Raw genomic sequence first — 23,280 nt, 5'->3', positions numbered from 1 at the left:
GTTTCAACCTTCTAGCAAGGTCTTAATCGGACTCTGTATGAAGTACAAAAGTAACAAGATACACAAAAAGGACATTATGTATTTTCGTCTGCGGTAACCGCGATAGGAGTAAACAAAAGACTGCCATTTTAGTTCGCGGGCTAGCCGCTGTGTTTTCTTCTTGGTACGATTGCAGGTGTGAAAGGGACAGCTTTCCTATCTGAATGAAGAAAGAAAGTAAATTCTTTGTACATTTAGTATCCATATGGTGATGAAGTGGTTGGACAGATGACCCGGGCTCGAATCCTGGGAAGACATGGACATGTTTTCGCATTTGGTGTGTTCTATTTTATCAAATTACCAATCACCATCTTCGACGCGATTGATTTATTGTTGGATGGATACCGGACGAAGTAGGTTACCTAACGATTACTTTCACACAAGAACATGCTTTAATTATGGTTGTTATAAGTTACTTGTATGTGGAGAGATGTGGAAGTGAGCTTGAAGGGTATTGGTAAGGATTTCCAATACGGTAACGATGGATGAAATGCTTGCTTGTTTTGCTCATGCAGTGAATTCCGGGTTTAGATATACAGTACTAGAAAGCAAGTTCATAGTGCATATATGTTTGTGAGGCATATTCTGCGGCGGTGCAGTCTGTAGGATGCCTGTATGGATCCGGGTTCAGTTGCCAGGGTGGTTTATCTGGGGAATGTTTCCGGCAACCCAACTCCTCCTCAATATGTCTGAGTGGTGGGCAAAAATGGATCGGAGCGTGGTGCATATACCACCTACATGTCCGGGATTTAGAATGCGTGGAGTCCTACCTCGCCACCAATACTGATTGTCCAGCAGAGCCGACAGCAAAATTAAGATTCGTCCACCACCAGGTTTATACACTGTATTTTCTACAATGTAAGGTACAAGAATTTAGATGAAAACTCCCATAAGCAGAGGATATCTGCTATGGCATCAATACAGTTTAATTCCTTAAAATGATCGAAAGGGAATGTACAATGTGCCTACTGTTACCTTAGCAGCTGATTATACAATTAACTTGGAGCAAATACACCTTTGAAGACCAAGATTTGCCAAATATCTTTTCATTGGATGATACCTAGTTACAGCCGCTGTTTTCTGTATCGTTAAAAGAGAATCCCCCCCCCCCCCTCCTCGAGTTATTCACCAATTGTCCTCACAAAGAGAAAACAAGACAGTAATTCTGGGACTCCCAATCATCTGGAAAGCCTGGGAAAGAAGCAAAATCAACTGACGAGTGAGAAATTTAGGGGATTTTGAAATGCATCCAAAAATCTGCAATAGCCAAGGGAAATCAATTGCTTTTTTTTTTTGCTTCCCAAAAGAAAACAAAAGACACGAGGATAATTTTGTCACTTTTATCAGAAAGTACAACTCAAATATTTTCTTGAAAAAAGTTAGTAGATTTATTTATGGGCTCCTTGGGTGTCACGAACAATATCCAAACGATACTCAATTTCAGTCTAGCTTCGCTCCAGCATATCCAGCATACTGCTTCTAACGATGCTTGCACGTAAGCTGTTCATGTCAGGTATCCTGGTGGAGTACACAATGTCCTTCACATAGCCCCAGAAGAAAAAGGGCAAAGGCATTTCTAACCTCTTCTACTCGCTCTTCACATACGCGACGACCTCCTCCATGCCGCTTTTGCACACTGCATGTAGCTAGAAAATGTTGGGAACCATTGTCTGATAGACTTTGGATCTGGTGCATCTTTCTGGAACACACGTCTAAATTGTGTTTGAACAGTGATTACAGACTTGCTTTCTGCAAACCATACAACTGCCTGTGCTTTTCTCTTGCATTGACGCCATGTTTTAAATAAACTACATCAGCGCCGCCCAGTGATGATTTTCCGAATTCAGAAAATTACTAGTGAAACTTGACTATTTCCTCTCTCCTTTACTTCCTACTGGAATACCATATCTGCAACAGACAAATTTTAAAAATTAGTTAAAATCAGGGAAGTTTGATCGGACCACCCTGTACAAGCGCGATTTAACATTTACAACTTGTTTATTAAACCACGATAAGGTAGTCAGGAAATTTGTTAAAATTACCTGGAAAATCTGCGAAAATGAGTTGGATCCTTGTATGATTACAATCATCAATTGATAGGCTAAGGTTATGTTTAAATCGAGGACACTTCCAGATCTTGTAGTCAGCCACATTTGATGCACCGATATTTTCAAGAGCTACCGCATGATGTCGCTATATTCTCTGACCTAATTTTCTGCAAAGCGAAGCGAAAGCCTGCTCCTTGGACACGGGTTACTTGACCGTGAAGCATTCGAGCGATCCACGTTGCTCGCCCAGCGCTTGGTTAATGCTCGTCGCTCACCCGGTCATTGCACGTTTCTTCATCTTCACGCAGAGCGCCCGTCAGCCGTCGCTTCTCCCCTTGGGACAAACCGGTGGCACATGTCGCGGTGGGGCTGCTCTTCCCAGTACATATGCAGAAGTTATGCCCGCGTCCGACGACGGAAGAATGCTGTTGGCAGTTTATTTTGGTGAGGCCGGGCATCGCGCCAGAGCAACTTTCTTCCCAGAATGCTTGTTATTCGTGTGAGCCTCGTTTCGCAGTTTTCAGTTTTTAAGCATTCAGTTTTCTAGTCGTCGCTGGTCAGATACATCTTGTTTGCCATACGAAGTGTCATTTACCGAAAGCGATGAGCACCATTGTCAAATTTCTGTTATTCCTATGTCTAGGACGGAAATTAAATAATGTTTTTGTAGATGGTATTGAAAGGAGATTTGGTATATGATCAACGTATAGCGTGTCAGCGCACAATCTTTCGTAGCACTAAATTGTATTCTGAATGTATGCAACCACGATTCACAGTTACTACTTACGAACTACGTTTCGAACAACGGTGAACAAAATATTTATAAATAATGGTAGACAACATAATGGTAGACAACGTTTGGTATGTCTTAGTAAGCCGAATGGTAAAATAAGTTCGGTGTGCAAATATAGTAGGCTACCGGGTCGCCTGAATTAAGTTACCCAACTCGGAGCCCTCTGTAGCCTGTTTGAGGCATCGTAGAACTCTGAAATTTGGTGAATCCACTATGCAGACCATGGGGAAGAGGATGGCGATAAAAAATAGTTCAATTTTCCGCTACGAGGTTGAAATGTGGCGCTGTACTACCATGATGGGTTGTAATAATGACGTAAACTGCTGCAATTGTTTATGGATTTGCTTTACCTTGCAATAAACGAGAGATTATTTTCTCGCAAATTCCAGCCACTAACAAATGTCTTTCTAATTAATAACTCAGCTAAATCACTTATCGTGATTATTTCTGGCCACCCAGTACATTATAGTTGACATTGTGTCTCGAAGGACCTGATTTTGTCCTGTCTCCATATTTTCAAGTCCATCTCGGTCTTGGTTCAAACCCTGAAGTCTTCGAATAGTAGAATTTTCAAATGGTCTATGTAAACAAATCGCAAATTATTTTTTTAGTGCTTGAACTAATGTAATAGGCATCTTGAACGAATCGTACTCAGAGAGTTGCGTGGAACCACATTTAACGAGTTTCTTTTGAGTTGCATGTTCGAGTTGGCATTTCTCATGGATACGTGTTGTGCTTGTACGAGTTCACATGTCGTATTGTCTTTGCCCATAGAGGCTACAGATAAGCACCCCCACCGTTTAGGCAACTGTCCCAACGCTGAACAAGTTTCTGGATACCGTCCGCAAAGAAGGACGATGGGTGCATGTTGAACCACTCTTCCACACCATCTTCAACCGCTTGATCGGAGACGAAACGCTTACCCTTCAGAGCCTTCTTCAGCGGACCAAAGATGTGAAAGTCGCAAGGGGAAAGGTCTGGACTGTACGGTGGGTGTCCATAACATCCCACCGAAAACGGCACAGTGCCCGTAGTTGCATTGGCAGTCTGTAGGCGTGCGTTATCGTGGAGCATGTTCGCACCTCGTGACAGTTTTCCCGGCAGTTTGTTTTTGTAGCTCTTCAGAGTTTCTTTAAGGTGCCACAATAACGTTCAGCGTTGATCGTGGCACCTGGTGGCAGCCACTCCAGCAGCAGAAGTCCGTGGACATCGAAAAACACTGTCAACATGACCTTACCCCGTTGTACGCGCTTGGACGTATCCACCACATACCCTTGTGCTTTTACTTCCTCTACTCAGCAGATGCATGCAACAGACTGCGCACGTTATGTTCTGTTACTACGAACCACCAATCCCTACAGTGCTGCCACCATCTAGCCTCCCTGTCAAATACTTGTAGTTTTGCCAGCTCTGTCTATGTTACACTTGAAGGACACTTATACATAATTGCGCATAAAGTTAACACGATTTAATACTTGTCATAACCATTTTTTAAACTTTTTTTAAAAAAATCGCCTTGAAAACGTGGATTTTACTTGCCTCGCTCTGCAAATACGCTCCCTAATAATGTATTAACAAAACTTCCTTTTTTTTTCTTTCCAGACGGACTTATGCGGGATCAAATGGCGTAAACTGTGTTCGGACTGCGTGTTCTCGGCGGATGTCCTGGCCGACCCGGTGTTGTCATCGTTCTCCAAGTGCCTGGCGGCCGACATCCTGTGCGTGTGGCGGCGGGTGCAGTCCTCGAGGGCCAACCAGCTCTTTCCGGGCCTCGACTCCCTGGGTCCCTACCACCGCCTGCAGCCGCCGGACAACGCGCTCTCGCTCCACTCCAACAAGGAGCTGTGGATCTTCTGGTACGGCGAGGAACCAGACTTGTCAGGCCTCGTGGCGCCAGAGCTCCTGGAATCTGGTAAGTACACCCACTTTTTCTTTATTGTGAGGTAAGAATATCTCAACTTTTATAATGGTAAGGTTACCTACCAGACCTCGATCCCATAACATGGTTACGAAAGCTATTTTGTATAGGTTTACCAAAGATTTGTAAATAAAAACTAGCAGTGGACGCCAACGTTTAAAAAAAATCGATGGGCTGGACTCAGATTTATACAACACACAACACATACCATACGCCCTTGCCCCCTCTTACGTTCACAATAACTACATGACCAAGGGACAAGGTTAATATTGTAGAACACTGACAGGTATGAACTTGGATATCTAACAAATTAGTATAAACAGTAAGTTGTGAGAATGTTTTAAGGGAGACCCGGGTTCCATTCCCGGGGTGAATGATGTGAGGTCGGAATTTTTCCGGCCTTGTATCCGCATAAAGCGGCTCTGGACCTCACCAAGCCTCAAATCAATGGGTACCTGGGGAGGGGTAAAGGCGGCAGGAGCTTGGTGCTGATCACATCACCTCCAAAATGGCCGAGATCGAGTGGTGCCCTAACCCCACATTCCCTAAATCTGCCATCACGGCACGGAGCTGTATGCACTGGGAACTTTACCTTACCGTTTAACTCGGAAACAGATTGTTTTGTTATACGCGGGGACGTTATTTCTAAAATATAATAACAATAGGAGGCAAATTATTGGGTGGGCTCAAACCCAACAGCCCCATATAAGTTGCCGCCATTGAAAAGTAGGTCAGTTGAATGCTGATGCACCCAAGTGAACGACTAGCGCAACACATTTTAATGGGACAGAACGATGCAGTATGGTAAGGGTAGTTCACAGATTCTTCTAATTTTCGCCATATGTATTACAATTATTCCAGAAATATAATTACCGTAATATTCCGTTCATGTAAATACAACGTTACAAGAACGTATCAAAAGAATAGGCACTGGTTTTATTCTGTTTAAATCCGCGCACCAGCGCCCGTGAATTGTAGAGGCGTGACCTTGAATGACGTTGTGATGTCAGCGCCACCGCTCTGGGGCTGCTGAGCACAAACCTGTAAACCGTGTCCCAGCTAACTGTAGAGCAGGGCCGCGCATATCGGCGGAGGAGGAGGAGGAAAATCGAGTGGTGAAAGGGCAGCGTTGCCAACCGTACATGCACGGAAATTCCATGGCATGTACGGACGTACGGTCCTGACCTTAGTCCGTACGCTAAATGCACGGCTTGTCAAAATTTGCTCTTGCAGTTTTATCCCTAACATTTCCCTAAGAAATTCTTGAACCAATCGTACGAACCTGGAGACAAAAATACGGTCCGTTTTCCATGTGCGTTCGGTATAATTCTTTTCAAAAGTTTGAAACGCTGCATAGCGAAGGAGGAAGGAAATCGGGAAAACTCCCGTCGCCCATTACACAATCCCGTTTTTGTCACTGTTCATTGGTGGAGCCGTCTCGCGTCACTACTTGCGCAGAGACTTGCTCTCGTTCGCCTGGTCTACAGTTAGCTGGTACGGAGTTTAGATATCAGACTGGAAACGTGGATGTTTTAACATGGGACGACTTGAAGCCAAAAATTTCAATGCCAGGGGGATACTATACTATCATGGCTGCGAGCATACCTTCATATTTCCACTTGAAACAAGTATTTTTGAAGATTGTGACCCACACAAGATTGCAATTTTAAAGTTTACTAAGAAGGATATAACTACATATTCCACTCCACAAATGAGAACAAATAATTTCTTCATACCATGAAATGTGAGAACTAACTCAATGTAAACAAAAGCACATGACTTGGTGAACTTCCGTTGCCCACATTGGGGCAAGTACATCTGTAACTTGCGTGAAGCAATGACCTTTGGACTCCACATCGTCAGAAGTGGTGAATGAAATGTGAAGATTTGTTTGAAACTCTTGGCAAATTTTAAACATGTGCTTTTCGTACGAGGAATATTCGTTGAATCTAGGTAAAGACCATCTTCAGCACATAGCCATAATCAGCGTTGCTAATAATTGAACTCTTTGCCACCTCTAAGAATAAACAAAAATATATTACTCATGAAATCCATCACAATTAAAGAAATAAATAAAATTCTGATGATAAGATGATAGCCGCGGTAGCTCAGTCGTTAGGCGTGTGACTACCATGGGAGGGACCCGGTTTCGAGAGAAGTGAGAGAACCGGGATTTTTTCCACCTGTTCAAGCAGTTCCGGCGCCCACCGAGGGTCGTATAAAAGTGGGTACCTGGAGGAAACTCTGGGGGGGGGGGGGGGCAGGGGCGTGGTGTTGATCACATCACCTCCACCTTCGGCCGTGATCAAGAAAGTGTGGGGTCCCTATACGCTTTCATGGCGTGGTGCAGAGCCCAGAGGAGTACTTTACTTTTTACTTTACTGATGATAAGAAGAAGAAAAATTGTTATTGACATATTTTGTAATTGGTATAGTTTATTAAACCCACCCTGTATGTTTACGAGCGAATTCGCTAATCTCTTAAGCAAATGCAAATTTTCCATAAATTCTAACGATTTTCTAACCATTTGGTGAGCAGTAATGTAGTCTTGAAATATCTAATACAGGATTACAAGTTTTTATCACAAGTTTGTTTCGACAAACACCCTATTATCTCCTGCTGACCTCCGTGGCGAAGTGGTTAGCTTGGCGCTCCCCGACGCCACGGGTCGCCGGTTCGAATCCTAGCCTGGGCGTTCTTTGTGAGTGTCCAATCAATTTCATAATATCATCACAGATCTTCGTCTTCGCGATTAGCCGAAATGTGGCAGAAAAGCGAAGTAAAATAAACGAAATCAACCAACCTTGTATCTCCTAAACCAAGTGCCCATAGAACGCAAATGTGCCTTTTTTCTTAATGGCGACCATGAACAGATGTAGTAGCAATTAAAAAAAATCCTTAGATGGGGGTGTTAAGTGGCTCTATGATTTGACACGGAATGAATGACCCACTTGAATTTTTATCAAGGTCGTAGTTTAACCACGCTAAGCTTGAAGTATTGCTTTTGTATTTACATTGAAAATAATATAGAGTTTAAGTAAGTTGAAAGATAAAAAATGGCCTGGAAATTTAGGTGAACGAGGATTTGAAGAGCGAAAACCTTGCTCCATGTGTCTGGACGATTTGCCCGGAATACGGCAAAGAGCGAATTTTCTCCAATGAATCATGCCAAATCGAGCAACAGTGTGCGGTCTGCAACCCACCCTTCCCTCCACCCGCCGCGTTTTTACAGCTTTCGGCGTGAAGATGGGTTGGGGGTGGTTTCGCGAGATGAAAAAAAGCGGTGGTTAAGATGTTTGTTATTCGGGCTACAAAACAGGGAGATCCTCTCAATGCAGCTTGTCGATCACGCCTTTTGACTCTCCGCTGTTAATCTCGGCATTGTAGACGCGGATCCTTGAGATGGCCTGTCGCTCGGGCGGCGTTGCCACATCGCCGCCACCCGTTTCCGGCTTCCCGCGACCACTTGAATCGATACCAGCGCCGAACGGGGGGAGGAGGGGGCAGAATCCAAGCAGCAAGGCAAGAGGGGGCCAGCCTGACAATGCGGCAAGCAACTGCTCGATCGTTATCCTGAGGCAGGACAGCAGATTACAGGCTGCCAAGAGCACGCCTCCGTAATCGCCACCTAACTAATGTTACGGTTTCCTCAAGGCTCGCGGCGCTTCGTTATTCTTTTATTGGTTGATTCTCCGAGCGTCAATCTCTCTCTTTTACCCGCTTGAACCCAATAAGCGAGTACAAATTGGCCACATAGAAATTCATTTGCCCACGCAAGAAATTATTGTCTTGATCCATGGATATGTTTTCGCATGAATATTGTCGAAACTACAGCATGTTTCAAAAGTCGCGCAACCCTAGTTTGGACCGCCTTATAACATGAAAACCGGGAGAGAAATTCGTATCAGGTTTCTTACATTGTCCTTGTCCATTGTATTGCCAGTCCATTCCACCCAGGAAATTCTGGAAATCAATCAATGGCTCACGTCAGAGCGATTGTCCTCAGAATGTCAGTTTCGGGAAGAGAGCGGGAGAGCTGAGTGGTTAGCTAGCACAGCGCGCTACAACGCCAGGGGGCCCGGGTTCGAATCCCGGCCTGGGTAGGTGTTCTTTGCGAGTGTTCCTTCATCACACCATCACTCATGCACATCTTTGCGATTACCTATAAAAGCAGGAAAGCGAAACCAATCAATCTGGAGAGAGAGAGGGGTAAGAAATTATCGCAGAGACATTACAGTTTTTTGATTGGCACCTTTCTAATCAGTTCTTCGCGAGCAATAGACGTCGTGTACAGCGCGAAGTGAGGGAGAGTTTTTGGCTGCACATAATATTGGTTAGCAACACTACCAGTCCAGAATTTTGTTAGCAGACGCAGGTAACATGTGTCCAATCGCATTGAAATTCGTATCATAATTTTTGTCCTGAAATTTTACTTTTGATTTTTTTTTATCTGGCAACGCTGCTTAACATTATACCGTACCGCTGAACAAGATCTCTCACCCGATACCAGCACAGTTAGAATGGAATGTTGGAAAGTCAAATGAGGATAGCCGCACTGCGATTTCACGGCAAAACTATGATATTTCATGAGATTTAAATATTTTATCCTTTAACAACGATAGCAGATAATTTCTTGCCGGTTGTGAGCAATTCTGAGGCTATGTAGCAACAAGTAAGCGCTGGGATAATAAGAAAACTTGGGGGGTTTCAGGAATTTTAAAAATATAATTTTCCATATTTCTCAACATTTTTAAGAATGCTGTGCTCACCAACCAAACCCCTTTGGACACCCCACAGACTGGACGAAAGTGATAAATTTTATCCCGGGAATCGAAGCCCTCTCTCCAGCGTGAATCCTAGAGAAATAAATCGGCTCGGTGGCCGAGCTCGTTAAGTCTCGGCAGGATCTTTGGACGCCGTCAGGGCAGTCAAATTTTCCCTCATTTTCGAAAAAACCGCCGTGATGTTCCAAAATTGGAAAAATGACATCTGCTTAGAATTTCTTCTAGAGCATTGACGTGAATTTTCGCGTGGTTTGCTTTCGCTGCTATCTAGATACTTTCAACAGTTTCGTGATAGTAGTCAAAAGTGGAAGCAAAACGAGGTAAAATTTAAAAAAAAAAAAAATACAAATCCTTACATAAATGTGGTGCGTTTTAGGATGAGAAATCGCGCAGGCAGCGTGCAGCGATCGAGTAGATGGCGAGGCTCTCCGTGGGAAGGAGCAGGTGTCACGCATGCTGCTTTCTCATTGACAACTCTGGCCCACTTGCAGGTTCCTTAACCTCCTCTCCGCGGCCTCTACCGATTTTCAACAATGCAGGAAGACTTGACTGCCTTTATCGATTTCGATTCCCGAGTCTATCTTTGTGCCCTAGAGTGTGTGTATGCTCCATGCAGTAAATAGAGAAGGATCTGTCGCGATTCAACTCTTCCCATTCAAAGATTAAATGTATGTACGTACTGCTGCGGCACGGTAGATAATGCCGGAATTATCGACTGAATTAGACGTGGATTAAATTTTCTTTGTAAATATGAAGAAAAATAGTGATGCCGTATAGGACACCGTAAATGTTATTTACAAAAGCATGCTTGTTATTGGCTGACGAATGTAGGGTGGCACAGAGTTCGAGACGGCTCTGTAAAAGTCGAGACGAAACAGACATGTTTCGTTCGAGACTTCGGTATGATATTTAAAAAAAATACTGATGCCAAGTCTACTGTACTATGTAACTTCTCCAGACATACCAATATCTATCGAGTGTTTATAGATTATACGTATTTTGTTTGTTTATGTAATTTGCCTGCGGTCCATTGTCTTCCTCCATTTCACTTTCAGTGAAGGATTTCTTTTCAATATAAAAACCACTGCAGCGAACACAGAATGTGGTGGGCATTCTACTATGATAACGTAAGTCACAAGTCCAGACCCAAATATATTACAAATTTCATGAACAGTGAACTCTCAACTTCGATTTTAGTGAACTTAAACCTGAATGTCCGTGAAAAATGACCATTGTTTGCATCATAAGTATAGTACAGTACATCCAAACAAACCTTCCTGCATTAACTCGAAATATTTGAAGAAACAGTTTTAGGGCGTCTTGTTATTTTGGTAGCACGCACGAATGAATTGGCACGGAAAGGGGGAGGGCTCAGGGTAAATACATCCTTTGGGGGGGGGACCTAGATTCAGGTTAAGGGAAAGCATTTCGGTTACATTGAACTTCGGATATAGTGAACCAGTTATCTGAATCCGTAGTTTTTCATTATAATCAAAGTTGCTCCAAAATATTGGTGATCATTCTTTCTCTTGTAGATAATCTCAATAGTGATAATTCCCAGAAAGGTTGATAAGAATAGCGCACGAGACAGACGATGGCAACAAAAATAACTAACAAAGTTTTTTTTTCCTTCAGAAAACTTTTTTTTCTTGCAGGGCATTTATACTGTCACTATATAATTATTCAGCGTGCCTACCAGTCATGAAAGTCTAGAAAAAGTAAAGAAATCAACAAGTTATACTTGGTGGCCAAGAATTCCTGCTTTCACAATGACTGGTTGATTAATTTGGTGTATTTTACTTCATTTTTCTGCCCCTTTGGCTAATCGTGAAGATGAGGATGATTGGTGGTAGGATAGATGGATGAAGGGAGAATCAAAATATAAAGGGACAACTACATGAGCCCCCACATAAGATTATACTGGTTCTGAGTCTAGACGCCAGTGCCTCGAGTCTGCCAAATGTAGTACAGGATTCATTTATAGATTTTCTATTTCAAATACAGCTTCAGTTTTCATCTTATATAACCTTTTGGGAGGGGTTTTTCATTAAAAATAAATACTTCTTTTCTTAATTGCTTATTTAAAAGTTTACCTAAGTAGGGGTCGTATAAATAAAGGTTAAGAGAAACTAAAAAGAGGTCAAGAAAAGTCATGGAAAAGTCAAGAATTTTAGATTTGTTATTTTGATAAACACCTTGTTATTTTTGAACCTTTAGTAATGCTTTCATTATTAACAAACCTTATATATTTTTCTGTACGGCAAAAATAATTTGGATAAATATTACTGTGGGTTCAATAATAAGTGTGTAGTCCCCAACCCCACCTGCAAAAGTTATGAAATCACAGCCAAAGGCTAAGAAAACAAAAGGAAAATTGCCCATCCTTGTTTTCGATCGTTTCGTCCTACAACCTATGCCGTTTTAAAGAATGTAATTGTGGTGATTCTGAAACCCACATTATCCTCTGCTTATTCGTGTTTTTGTTTCAGTACATGCGGAAAGCCGCACGGTAATTACCATTGCCGTCAGCTGTATATTACTTTCGCGTTCTTTACTATCTCATTCCTTTAAATTTCTCGCCTCTTCCTCAATCTCCTAGTTTGTCTCCTAGTTTGTTTTTATGTTCGCAGTTGCTTTAAAAAACCAGTATTGCGACTCTTTACGCGTTACGCAGGCCAGTCTGCGCACTGTCACCGTGCGCTTGGTTAGTTTCCTTTCGGCGAAGTAGGTGGCAGCAAAAACGTCGTGGAATGCCGTGCGTATGTTCCGAGTATTTTCGAGCCACGGGGTGCGTCGACGGTCCCTTCGAAGCACGCAATCGATTATCGAACACCAATTCACGCTAACTGGAAACAGCGAAAGCACAGCTCTAGGTACGGAAGAATGAGTGCTTTGTGGGATCGTCAGTAAGGCGATTAAAGAATTGTTTCCGACCGCAAATATTCGAATTACGTGCAGCGCGAGTAGCCTTATTTAATCTCCTCATAAAGCGCGTGACGTCATCTTTTCGTCACACGTTACGTAGCGGTAGGGTGGAGCCTGAGAGTACGGCTCCCATGGCAACGAGCAAGGCCGTGAGGCTCCTGCTGAGGAGCAGGCGCAGGAACTAACAGTGGTGCCAACCACAGTCCGGTATTCCTGCAACTGGTATAATTTCACCGAACCCGGAACCCGGTGTTGTGTTATCTTTGCAAATTCCAGTGCATGAGTAATTAATATTATGGTGGATTAGTCGGTAGGACGCCTGACCGCCACGCGGGAGACCCGTGTTTGATTCCCGGGGTGGCTGATCTAAGGTTGGCATTTTCCGGCCTTGTCCCCGCATAAAGGGCTCTGGGGTTCACCCAGCCTCAAATCGGTGGGTACCGGCGGAAGGGACGGTAAAGGCGATTGGAACGTGGTGCTCATCACGTCATCTCAAAAAGGGCCGAGATCGAGAATGTGCGGGGGGGCCCTACCCCCTAAATGTGCAGTAAGTATGCACGGGAAACTCTTACTTTATGAGAAAACTATATATTCATTGTCACAGATATAAGAGTATACGTACCTATAGCCGTCTGTTCATTGTGTTCCTCCAGTTTATGCCTGGTCGGTGGACTTTTCAAAGTTTCTGGGTTTGAGTCTCGACCTGGATGTTCATTGTAAGTTTCCCTTCAATTTTTTTTCTAATAATTACTCATGCTCAACACGTGATTAGCCAAAAGTGACAGAAATGCGACACAGTTGTGCAAATGCAATCCCCTTTATGCTGACATAAGCAAATAAAGTCTGGGCATAATGCTTAAAGTTGGATCTGAACCACTGTATAAATTAGCTCTGCCGAGGAATCGATCTCGGAGTCGCTTGATTACAAAGCGGGAGGTTTTTTTCCACATACCAATCCAGGACCCTACTGGCGCATCCTCCTTTTGCTTGGACCTCCTTTAAACATCTATTTGTATAGTTTCCTGAAAAAAACGTGTGTACAGTAAAATTAACTGCTTTTTGTTATTTTTTTAATATTAATGTGGTGATGCTGGCCTCTGTGTTGAGGTTGAGTGGGTGTCGCTCGTGTGGACTCGTTATCAAAGTGTTCGACATCGGACGAGGACACGTTTCAGTGTTTCGTTACGTCGTCTCGATTAGCCAGCTTCGTTTAGACTGAATTCCGAAAGGGTAAAAAGCAAGAGAGACGCTCGTTCTTCTTCGGTAGGGTACACTTTTTAAATTTATCTATACCGGGCTCGAATCTCGGCCTGAGCATGGCTGTTCCTTGTGAGTATCCCTTTCATCAATTTCATCATGCCGTAATTCATCATGTTCCACACCAATCAATTAATTTATCCATTATCTGTTTCATAATTCAAAGAAATAACTTTTGGTGACCAGGACAAATTTAACTCAAATGTTAAAACTTTCTGGCTTTGCAAAGGAAAAGCGATTTGCCACGTTTTGAGTGGTAGGTAGGAAGGGGTGTCGACACGCATAAATATCCAGGACATCTTGTTCACCTTGAACCGTACCACTCTTGGGTTTTTCCCAAAACAAGGCAGTTTGTCTTTTTTCAGCAAAGTGGAAGTTTCAGCCGGAATAAGAGTTTCCCAAATTTTTATGGATGCATTATGTACAGTCCCCGCCAATAATAATACAAGGGGTACATCTATCCTGAAATACTCCCTTCCTTGCAACACGTGATGCTTGTTACCTAAACTGTACTGCGATGATCAGTCTTCAATAGCCACTGCCCTTGAGTTGGAAACACTTTTTAACGCTCCCCATTTTTATTGCTGGTAACTGTACAAGTAAATGCCTTTTGTACTCTTTATGATTTTCAAGTTGCTCACCGTACAACGCACGAAAGAATTAAAAGGAACGACTGTGTAAATATATTTAGTTATTTTTCATCAAAATGTGGATTTAAATGTGAACAAATGGTGAAATTGCCAATTTTCATGAAACAAGCGACTCGCCTAGCTAAATAAAATACGTCAGGTTTAAATGATATTTATTGCAATGCAAAATCCAAACACAAAAGGTGCTTTTTTTGTACCAACACAATGGAGTACGAATCCTTTTTCAAAGACATTTATGACTAACAGTTTATAACTAAAACTGTGTTCAATATCGCATGAAGTAATGGGAGTATATTCAAAATATGAAATCGATTTCACCGCGTAAGCTTGAGCCTTCTTTATTTTCTGTTGTCGACAGGAATGTTAGAATAACGGGTGCATTTTCTATTGTAAATATTTTAAATAAAATCATGATAAGACAATGGCGTATCTAATGGATTAGGCTGATGGACTGACTGCAACACCCCCAATTGAATGTGTCCAAAATGAAAGAAATTGGGCGAACAACTTGGAAAGCACGAAGTTTGTAACAAAATTGTTTTCTAATCAATCGTTTAAATTTGCAGTGAAATAGTACTGCTTAGCATTTGTCGCATTATCAGCCCTCCTAGTTTCACTTAATGTACAGTGTAGCTTTCTTCTTTGATACTATGTATGCCACCGATGGCTGAGTTGTCAGCTACTGAAGGTTCTGGGTTCGAATCCGGAATTGCACACCACGGGAGTAGCCAGCCTACTTCTCTGGTTCGTTTTTTCCCCATCAATTCCATCTAATCGTAATCCATCTGCCGAAAGTGAAAGTAACAGAAAAGCAAAGCAAAGTATGAAAAACACAAACACAAGACATTATTCGCTGTGCAGTCATAAATCCGGCAACTTCCGCTTCGAATGCAGAATGTCTAAACAAAATATCCAGATGAATTCCTTGAATCACATTGCCGCTCTTGGTTTGCATTACAGAGCTTAGATAGTTATTAATCTAACGGGAATAGTTGTCGGTCTTTTGCTCTACTCTTTCTGCTATATTCTCTCTCACCCCATCGCCCTTTGCATCTTCTCTTCTACCTATCCTTGTTGATCCCCTTTCCCCCCACCCTTCTTTGCCATCCTCCTCTCCCACAGAAGGTCATTTCCACATTGTGAGTTTTAATCGATAAGCCTCTTAAACCCCAAGTTCTGTCATGCATTTAGTTCTTGACAAGAGGCGCGTTGAGTGTTCGATTCACGATCTGGCCTACCAGTGGGTCTGGGTTACAGGCACAGCCTGGCATGAACGTTCCTGCGAGACTCATCAATGTCACCTTAATGATCATTCATTCTCGTAGTCGCGAGTAGCGAAAATGCGTGAGGATAACAACGCTAAATTCGAAACTTCTATCAACATTGCGTGAAGGGTGCCAACGCACCCATAACTCCAATTTCAATCATTCGATCCATATCCAATTGATTGGTACACTTGTGAATAATTGATTGATTTATCATCTTCTCGAATGACTGGGAACGAAATGGCAGGAAAGAGAAGATATATATATATAAGATGTCCTTGGCCATCGTCTGAATTCCTCGTGAAATGCTACAAATGATTCGTTGGAAATAGTGTAGTGGTAATTAATTTTACTTCCTTAATAGGATTAAACATTTTGTATATGATGTAATATTCTGAGAAATTCATCTTCAAGGCTTCTACCTCCTACTTTTTCGCCTTTAGATGACGGCTTCGGATATGGGATGAACCCTCCACCGAAATAAAATTCTGGCTACGGGTCATCACGATAATACAACTGAACCAAATTATTAGCATCCTGGAATCGGAAATTGAGTCAATCATGCATCTTAACTATTTGGTAGGCCCTTTGATTGTTTGCTCCAGCGCAATCTAAAATCACTTGCCCTCTGAACATTTTGCATAGCGCCCGTTTGGTGTGCATGGTTGGAAACACTGCGACCAATGTTGCGCTCCGTTTCTGTAGTTCGGCGAGGGAGCCACGAGACGGCGGTGGTTAGAGGTTGTACGAGTCCTCTGACTTTTGGATCAGCAAGGGTAACGGTGTGCATCCGCCGCTAGTCTCGCGAGGACAGTGGGGGAGGGGATGTTTACAGTGTTGCCACGTGGTTTGGAATGCCTGCTCGCCGCCACTTTCGAATCGCTCGCATGCTTTCGGATAAACGTGTAGAGTGGAGGTGCAGCGCTGCTGTTTTGTTTACAGTCAGATACACTCGCCGTGCAGAGTGGAGGACGGGTTTTGCTTAAATTGTCGAAGTGTAGGGCAAAATGTTGCGGTTGAGTGAATCAAATTATTCGGCTCTATTCAGAACTTTGGTGATATCGGGAGAAAATGTTGAAAGAGTTTCTGTGTTTCTATGGTGTAATGGTTAGAGTACGACTCTGAGAATCCAGGTTGCCAAAGTTCATACTTAGATATGCTATTCGGGACCGGGCCATTGTGCTGCATGCCTCCGCCGGGAATCGAACCTAGAACCTCGATTAGAAGGCTATCGCGTTATATACTATCCCGATATCGTTCGCAGTGGCTAATGCTGTCACCTTTTTAATCAACCGGTGGAGGTACAGTCACGGGCAATATAAACGGGACACGTAGATCCTGAAATACTCGCTTCCCTGCAACGTTTTATGTGTGTTGCCTAACTTTACGGCGGTGGTAGAATTTTCCGTTGAAAATTTGGTACGAGGGCCGTACCGAAAGTAAGGCAAAAGTGGCCATAACCTCTTTATTAACTGATGTAGATCGTTCAAATTGCACATGTAGTTGGAGTGACTCTCCCTCTATACGAACCAGCTACTCAACATAATCTCCATTTAAAGCGATGCATTTGCGCCATCGTTGAACCCAACTCTAGAATCCTCTTTGAAAAAAGCGCGAAATCTGCGCCAAGAAAACTAAAAATTATAAATGGTTTCCATCATTTATCATCGATGTCTTTTTCATTATTCCAATATCAATACCTCAATACCTATCATCTCCTTTTAAAAAAGATAGAAAAACAGCTGCATTTTTACTTCGTTATTTTAGCGGGATTTCTTGCCTCATTGCTATGAAGATTAATTGAAATATCGGGCCTCCCCAATGCCATAGCGGTAAAGTCGTTGCCTTGTAATCGAGGGATCCCGGGTTCGATGCATGGTGGAGGCACATAGTCGTTCGGAGCCCACTTTAAACTCTAGGTCCATAAGTTGACTTTAGAATAGACTTTGACCTTTTGAATTCATGAATCAGACTGAAACAAAAGCGTATTAACATAAGAAACTGCAATTCTGTTATGTCTTAATCTTCATGACAAGAGTGGAAATTCGTAAAGAAGTATAGTTGAACTAATAACAAGGTAGATTTAAATTTAAACACTTAAATATTTTCATAAGATAGACATAAAACAACGTCCAATATAGTTGCTATGCATAGACTGTTACAATTGTCCATAGCTGTCGTTTACCATGCATAATAATATACATGTTATTGTATATAACAAATTCTCTCCCTAGGATGTGAACCTCGGAACGCCTTGTTCTTATGCTAAGGAGGTAGCAAGGTAGCAGCTAACGGCGGTGTAACAGATTGACTGCAATTGTACAGTAAGCCGTTGTTAGGTGAAGTGACTGTTACCACGTTCCAACAGCCTGTTAACTTCGGGTCACTGCAGTTATACCCAATGACGAGTTGTGTGGGCCCGAGAGTCTCCCCTTTCGGAGTAACGACGGAAAACCTCCTGAAGTCGTTCACCCGGAACCTGTCCCCTTAATGACAGCCGGATGTCGTATCGATTAGACCACTTGAGATCATACAAAGGTCGGTCAAAAAGTATCGCACAATCCACTGTAGCTCGGGAATGGTAAGGACTAAAGAAACGAAATTTTATAGGTAGGTAGAAACATTGGTCCTTTGGAAATGTCACTCAATGTATGATCCATGTGCTTCACTGCACTGCAGCCATCTTTGTTTCCATGACACGAATGCACGTTCGTAAAACTCATTGTGGTTGGTCTATACACCACTTTTTCACACACGTAATGAGCTCGTTGTCATCTCCAAACTGTTTCCCACTCAGATGAGCCTTCAGTCGTACAAACAGATAGAAATCCGATGGCGCTAGGTCAGGACTGTATGGGGGTTGTGGCACCACTGTCCATCCCAGATGGCCAATCTTCTGAACTGTCATGATTGCAGCATGCGGTCGTGCGTTATCGTGATGCAACCCAGCGAGCACAAATTTTCCTGTATCCCAAACGTTGGATTAGCGTTAACACAGATCCTTTTGCCATACCTGTGTGCTCCATGATCTATCTGGTGGTGACGCATCTGTCATTTTTGATGAGTTCTTCAATGACTGATGCGTGACTGTTGACGGTCTTCCGGACCGTGGCTGGTCCTGGATTACCACGCTGAAACCTCTGAAGCCATCGACAGACATTACTTCGATTCATTGTGTTGTCCCCATTCCCCATAGACTGGCAACAGCTTACTGTGAATCGATGTTGCTGAGTTATCCCCGGATTAATAGAGGAACTCGATCACTGCACGTTGGCGTAGTAGGGTGTCACGTTGATCATCCATGGTGGCTTACCTGCAACGACAGAAAATAAAAAGTAGGTGTTGGTTAGGTGGTAAAGGACCAATGCTTCTACCTACAAAATTTCATTTCCCTAGTCCTTACCATTCCCGAGCTACAGTTGAATGTGCGTTACTTTTTGGCCGACCTTTGTAGTAGACACTTGCAATTAGGGGAGATATCGCGCATAAAAATACGTTCTTGTCTCCCTCTCTAATTGCAGCATTTTCTTAAAATTCCTCAGAAAACCAGGTGATAGATACCATTTTCGTGTGTAGTGTGATTCCACACAACCCTCAGCTCTGGATATTCAGAAGAGCATCTGTTTCAATGTTCAATTCATGGTCTGGGCATGAGAATTCCTTTGTTAGTGTCTCTTCATAAATTCAGTATAATGTCATTAATCCTCATGGACGCAATATAAAAATAGGCTAACGATTCTCGAATTGTTGCGGAAATTGTGATCCGTGTGTGGCGCGATGCAAGAAATGACAGTCGTAGGTTGCGGCGTGAGATTTTGAACTCTGGTTCCTTCTGGTTTCTCATTAGGAATGCTATCGAGACAAGACATGGTAGATTCTCGGTCTCGTCTAGTCTCGAAATACAGGGTGTCCCTAAGTCCCGTTACCATTATAATCAAACATAACTCTGAAACCACATGACATAGAGCAGGGAGATTTTTGCAAAGTGTTCTACTGCTCAAAGAGTTTTTTTTATTGTCATTTGTGTTCTTGGCCCATTTTTTCTTAACAGAGGACTGAAAAGGAAAATTTATTGCGATATGATTCAACAGTACATACTCCCCCAGTTGAAGGAGTTGCAGCCATCCACTATTTTTCAACAAGACGGAGCACCCCCACATTGGTCTTAAGACGTTCGGGATAGGCCGTGACGGACCAATTGCAGGACTCGCAAGATCCTGATATCACCTCCTTGGATTTTTTCCTTTGGAGAATCGTCAATGATTGTGTGTACCAAACTCCTGTTCCAGATCTTGTTACACTTGGCAGGAGGATCATTTCAGCTGTGCAAACAGTTAACGTTGATAAGCTGTAGTGTGTAAGGATAGAAGTGGAATATCGCTTTGACATCCCGATAACAACCAGAGGAGCACACGTTGAGATGCACTGACGTACAAAAAGAAAGACTTTTTGAGCTATAGAACATTTAATGCTCTATGTCATGTGGTTTCCGAGTTATGTTTGATTAGGAACTTTAGGGACACCCTGTATATATGTAAAGTTCCCCGTACACATTGCACCTTGCCATGAAGGCACATTCTCGATCTCGGCCATTTTGGAGGTGATGTGATTAGCATCACACTACGGCCGTCTTTACCCCCCATGGTTGTCTCCCCCCGGTAGCCATTGATTTCAGGCTGGGTGAGCCACGGAGGCGCTTTGTACGGGGACGAACCCGGGTCTCCCGCGTGGCAGTTACACGCCCTTCCGACTAGACCACCGCGGTTCCGTAATATATATTATAAAGAATATATACACCTACAAAATTTGTCTGACGCCTCATTTCGACGCTACGAACCCTCGGAAGAAAAAATATTTTATCCTGAATATGTGCAACTAAGCGGCACTGGTTCACAATTGTCACTAAGCTGCACCGGGTCAGAAACCGACGTGAGACCGCCCTAGCCAATTATGCCTACCGATTCTTGCGGTTTCCAATCGCTCACCCTTGAACCAGCCAGCAGGGAAGCAAGATTTTGTCAATAGCCGTTCTGCGTCCTGATTGCACATCGGTTAGTACGGCGGTGGAAGTATAGATTGGCCTTGTAAGCTATTGTTTAAGTCCCCTTTATGCTCAGGTATGCTAATTGGGACTGGACCTACAGTTTAAATTGGGATGCGAACCCAAGACCCCCTGATCTCATTAAAATATATGACATCTATAAACAATCAGCTATCCGCCTGTTATGTAGGAAGAAGTTTGGATAGTAAATAAAATTGGCTGAGGTAATTTTCTCAAATATCAGATCAAAGTCTCGGATACTTGGTCTCGTCTCAGTTTTACTCTCTGGGCCTCGTTCCTGTAGCATCCTTATCTCGCATGCCCTGTACGTGTTAATCTCGCTGCCTCTTCTGCGGAACTGTTTGTTACTGACTTGCTTTCTCCAAGGTTGGCATCTCTGCGTGCGCAGCGTAGTACATTGTTGCTAGAACTGCAGTTGCATCAAGATCATGCAGTCAGCCTTGAGGCGCGTTACATAACAACGCCGTGAAAGCTGGAGTAAAAGCGGGGGCTGTGCCTTTACTGCGTCATTAACAACCTTACGATGCAGTTACGGGCGGAGGGGCTGTATCCCCTTCTGTTCAAGAGCGTATTGAAGGTATGAATGGCATTTCGACTAAGAGTTGAGGTGCGAAGTCTCGGTTTATGGCGTTGCGGTGCGTTTACTTCTTCTAGCGGTGCTGGCAATGCTTAATGTAGTAAATAGTAGTCTTGTCATAACCAGAAGACACTATTAGACTCGAAGAGTGTAGAACCCCACGATAGGCAATCGGGGACGCGGCCTACAGTTTTAAATTGGTTCCGAACCAGGGAATACAATGCCTGAACTTTAAAATTCATAGCTTTGATTGATTGAGTTGGTGTTTTAATTTCACTTTATGCACAGTTAGGCTAATTGGGACTGGACCTACAATTTAAAGTGGGATGCGAACCACTATGTGCCTCCACCGGGTATCGAACCCGGGACCCCTTGATTATAAGGCGACGACGCTACCACTGCGCCAAGGGGAGGCCATACAGATTCATAGCTAAAAAAGGATATATATATATATATAATATTTCCAGTTCCCTTGTGGTACTTTTTAAAAAATAACTAATAGGGTAGGTGTTTTAATGTTTGTGTGTTTTGTGTAACTGGTGTATCATTAATCAGAATAATAAACATGCCATTATAATTTTTTTCACTATTGCTAGCCGAATTTAAAATCTGCCTCAAATCTGTCGGTCAAATATTAGAATCTATTACATAGTTATTCATGCTGTTAACCAGTTGAGCTTTTTTAAGGAATGCTATAATTAATTAATTTTAATCCAGTCTTGTATTAATTAATAAAGTACATGTTTTAAGATCATATTTCAAATGTGTAGCTTTATCTTAGTTGGATTCATGGCTTTCTTAGACCATATTTGAAGTAAAGAAAAATGCATCCCCCCTGAGAAAAAGGTTGCTTCATCGGGAACCTCGGGAGAGGAAGAAAGCGTAGAGCGGCAGAAAGGCTGAAATCTAAATCTCTTCTCACTTCACAACTTCTACCGGACGACGTAATAGACAAGGCTCCATCCATACAGACCTATCAGTTCTACGCATGTCACTGCGCATGCTCCACTTACTTAGAAGAGATGATTTCATCCACACAGATCTTTTAGTGTGCTAACATAGGAGCCGCAACGCATGCTACTGCGCATTCTCCACCTGGCCTAGTAGAAAGGATTTCACCCAAAGGTTTCAGCTCTGCGCAGGTGGCTAGTGCACACTAAGCATCCTCCACCTGATGCAGGAGAAAAGACTCCACCCACTCAGAGCTTTTTAGTTCTGCCCTGGCGTTTTAGACTACATCGCATGCCACTGCGCATCCTCCACCTGACGTAGTAGAAGTGACTCCACACTCGCAGAACTTTCAGCTGTGCGCAGGGGTGCAAGGCCACTGCGCATCCTCCATCTGACGTAGTGGAAATGAGTCCACTCAAACAGACCTTTTTGCACTGGCGTAGGAGGCTACAGCGCTTGTTACTGCACAACTTCCACATGACAGTAAAGCTTAACGCCCACTGCGACGCGGAGAAACGCGCCAACATAACTTCTGTTGTCTGCTTCTATTGAAATCAAAAGGTGTAACGCCCACTACAGGAAAACACGCGGAATTTACGTGCCAGAAGTCTACTGAGTGCTTGTTATCTTCAAGGTTATCGCCCACTGAGACGCCGGAAACGCGTCTGTTGCTTTTGGTTCCCGCGTTTCTCCGCGTCTCATTTGTTGTGTAGCTGAAGGAAGGATCTTCCCGCACAGAGCTTTCCGTTCATGTGTGTAGGCGCAAGTGTCTACAAAACTTGTCTCGGCACAGCACGAACTTTCAGACACTTTATTTACGTTACCAAATGAACGTCTTTGACGGGAGTCCATGCTGATTTTCTTTTCCTCTCCAGGTTTCAAGCGTTCAAACACGAAAAGGAGTGAACTTGCCAACTTTGGGAAATTCCTTCTGAGGCTGTCACCGTGCGCTTTTGCATTGCAGCGGCGGCCAATGTTTTCCCAAGCTAAACTAGTCGAGCAGCACCGGAG

The 23,280-nt window shown here is 43.2% G+C and overlaps 1 protein-coding gene across 2 annotated transcripts in view; it reads left to right on the top strand.

Moving 5' to 3' along the window:
- The window catches only part of skd (mediator complex subunit skuld), a 197,359-nt gene that overhangs the window by 45,889 nt on the left and 128,190 nt on the right, over positions 1-23,280 (top strand). For both annotated transcript variants that reach the window (XM_083124191.1, XM_083124189.1), the window contains exon 2: positions 4,483-4,792. In XM_083124191.1, the coding sequence (XP_082980317.1) occupies positions 4,483-4,792 (310 nt within the window). The remainder of the gene's footprint in view (positions 1-4,482; positions 4,793-23,280) is intronic.

The sequence above is a fragment of the Lepisma saccharinum genome, chromosome 6, assembly GCF_977018435.1.
Source record: "Lepisma saccharinum chromosome 6, izLepSacc3.1, whole genome shotgun sequence".
Taxonomy (NCBI): Eukaryota; Metazoa; Arthropoda; class Insecta; order Zygentoma; family Lepismatidae; genus Lepisma; species Lepisma saccharinum.
Note: the sequence above shows the minus strand (reverse complement) of the source record. Positions and strands in the feature narration are given on the sequence as shown.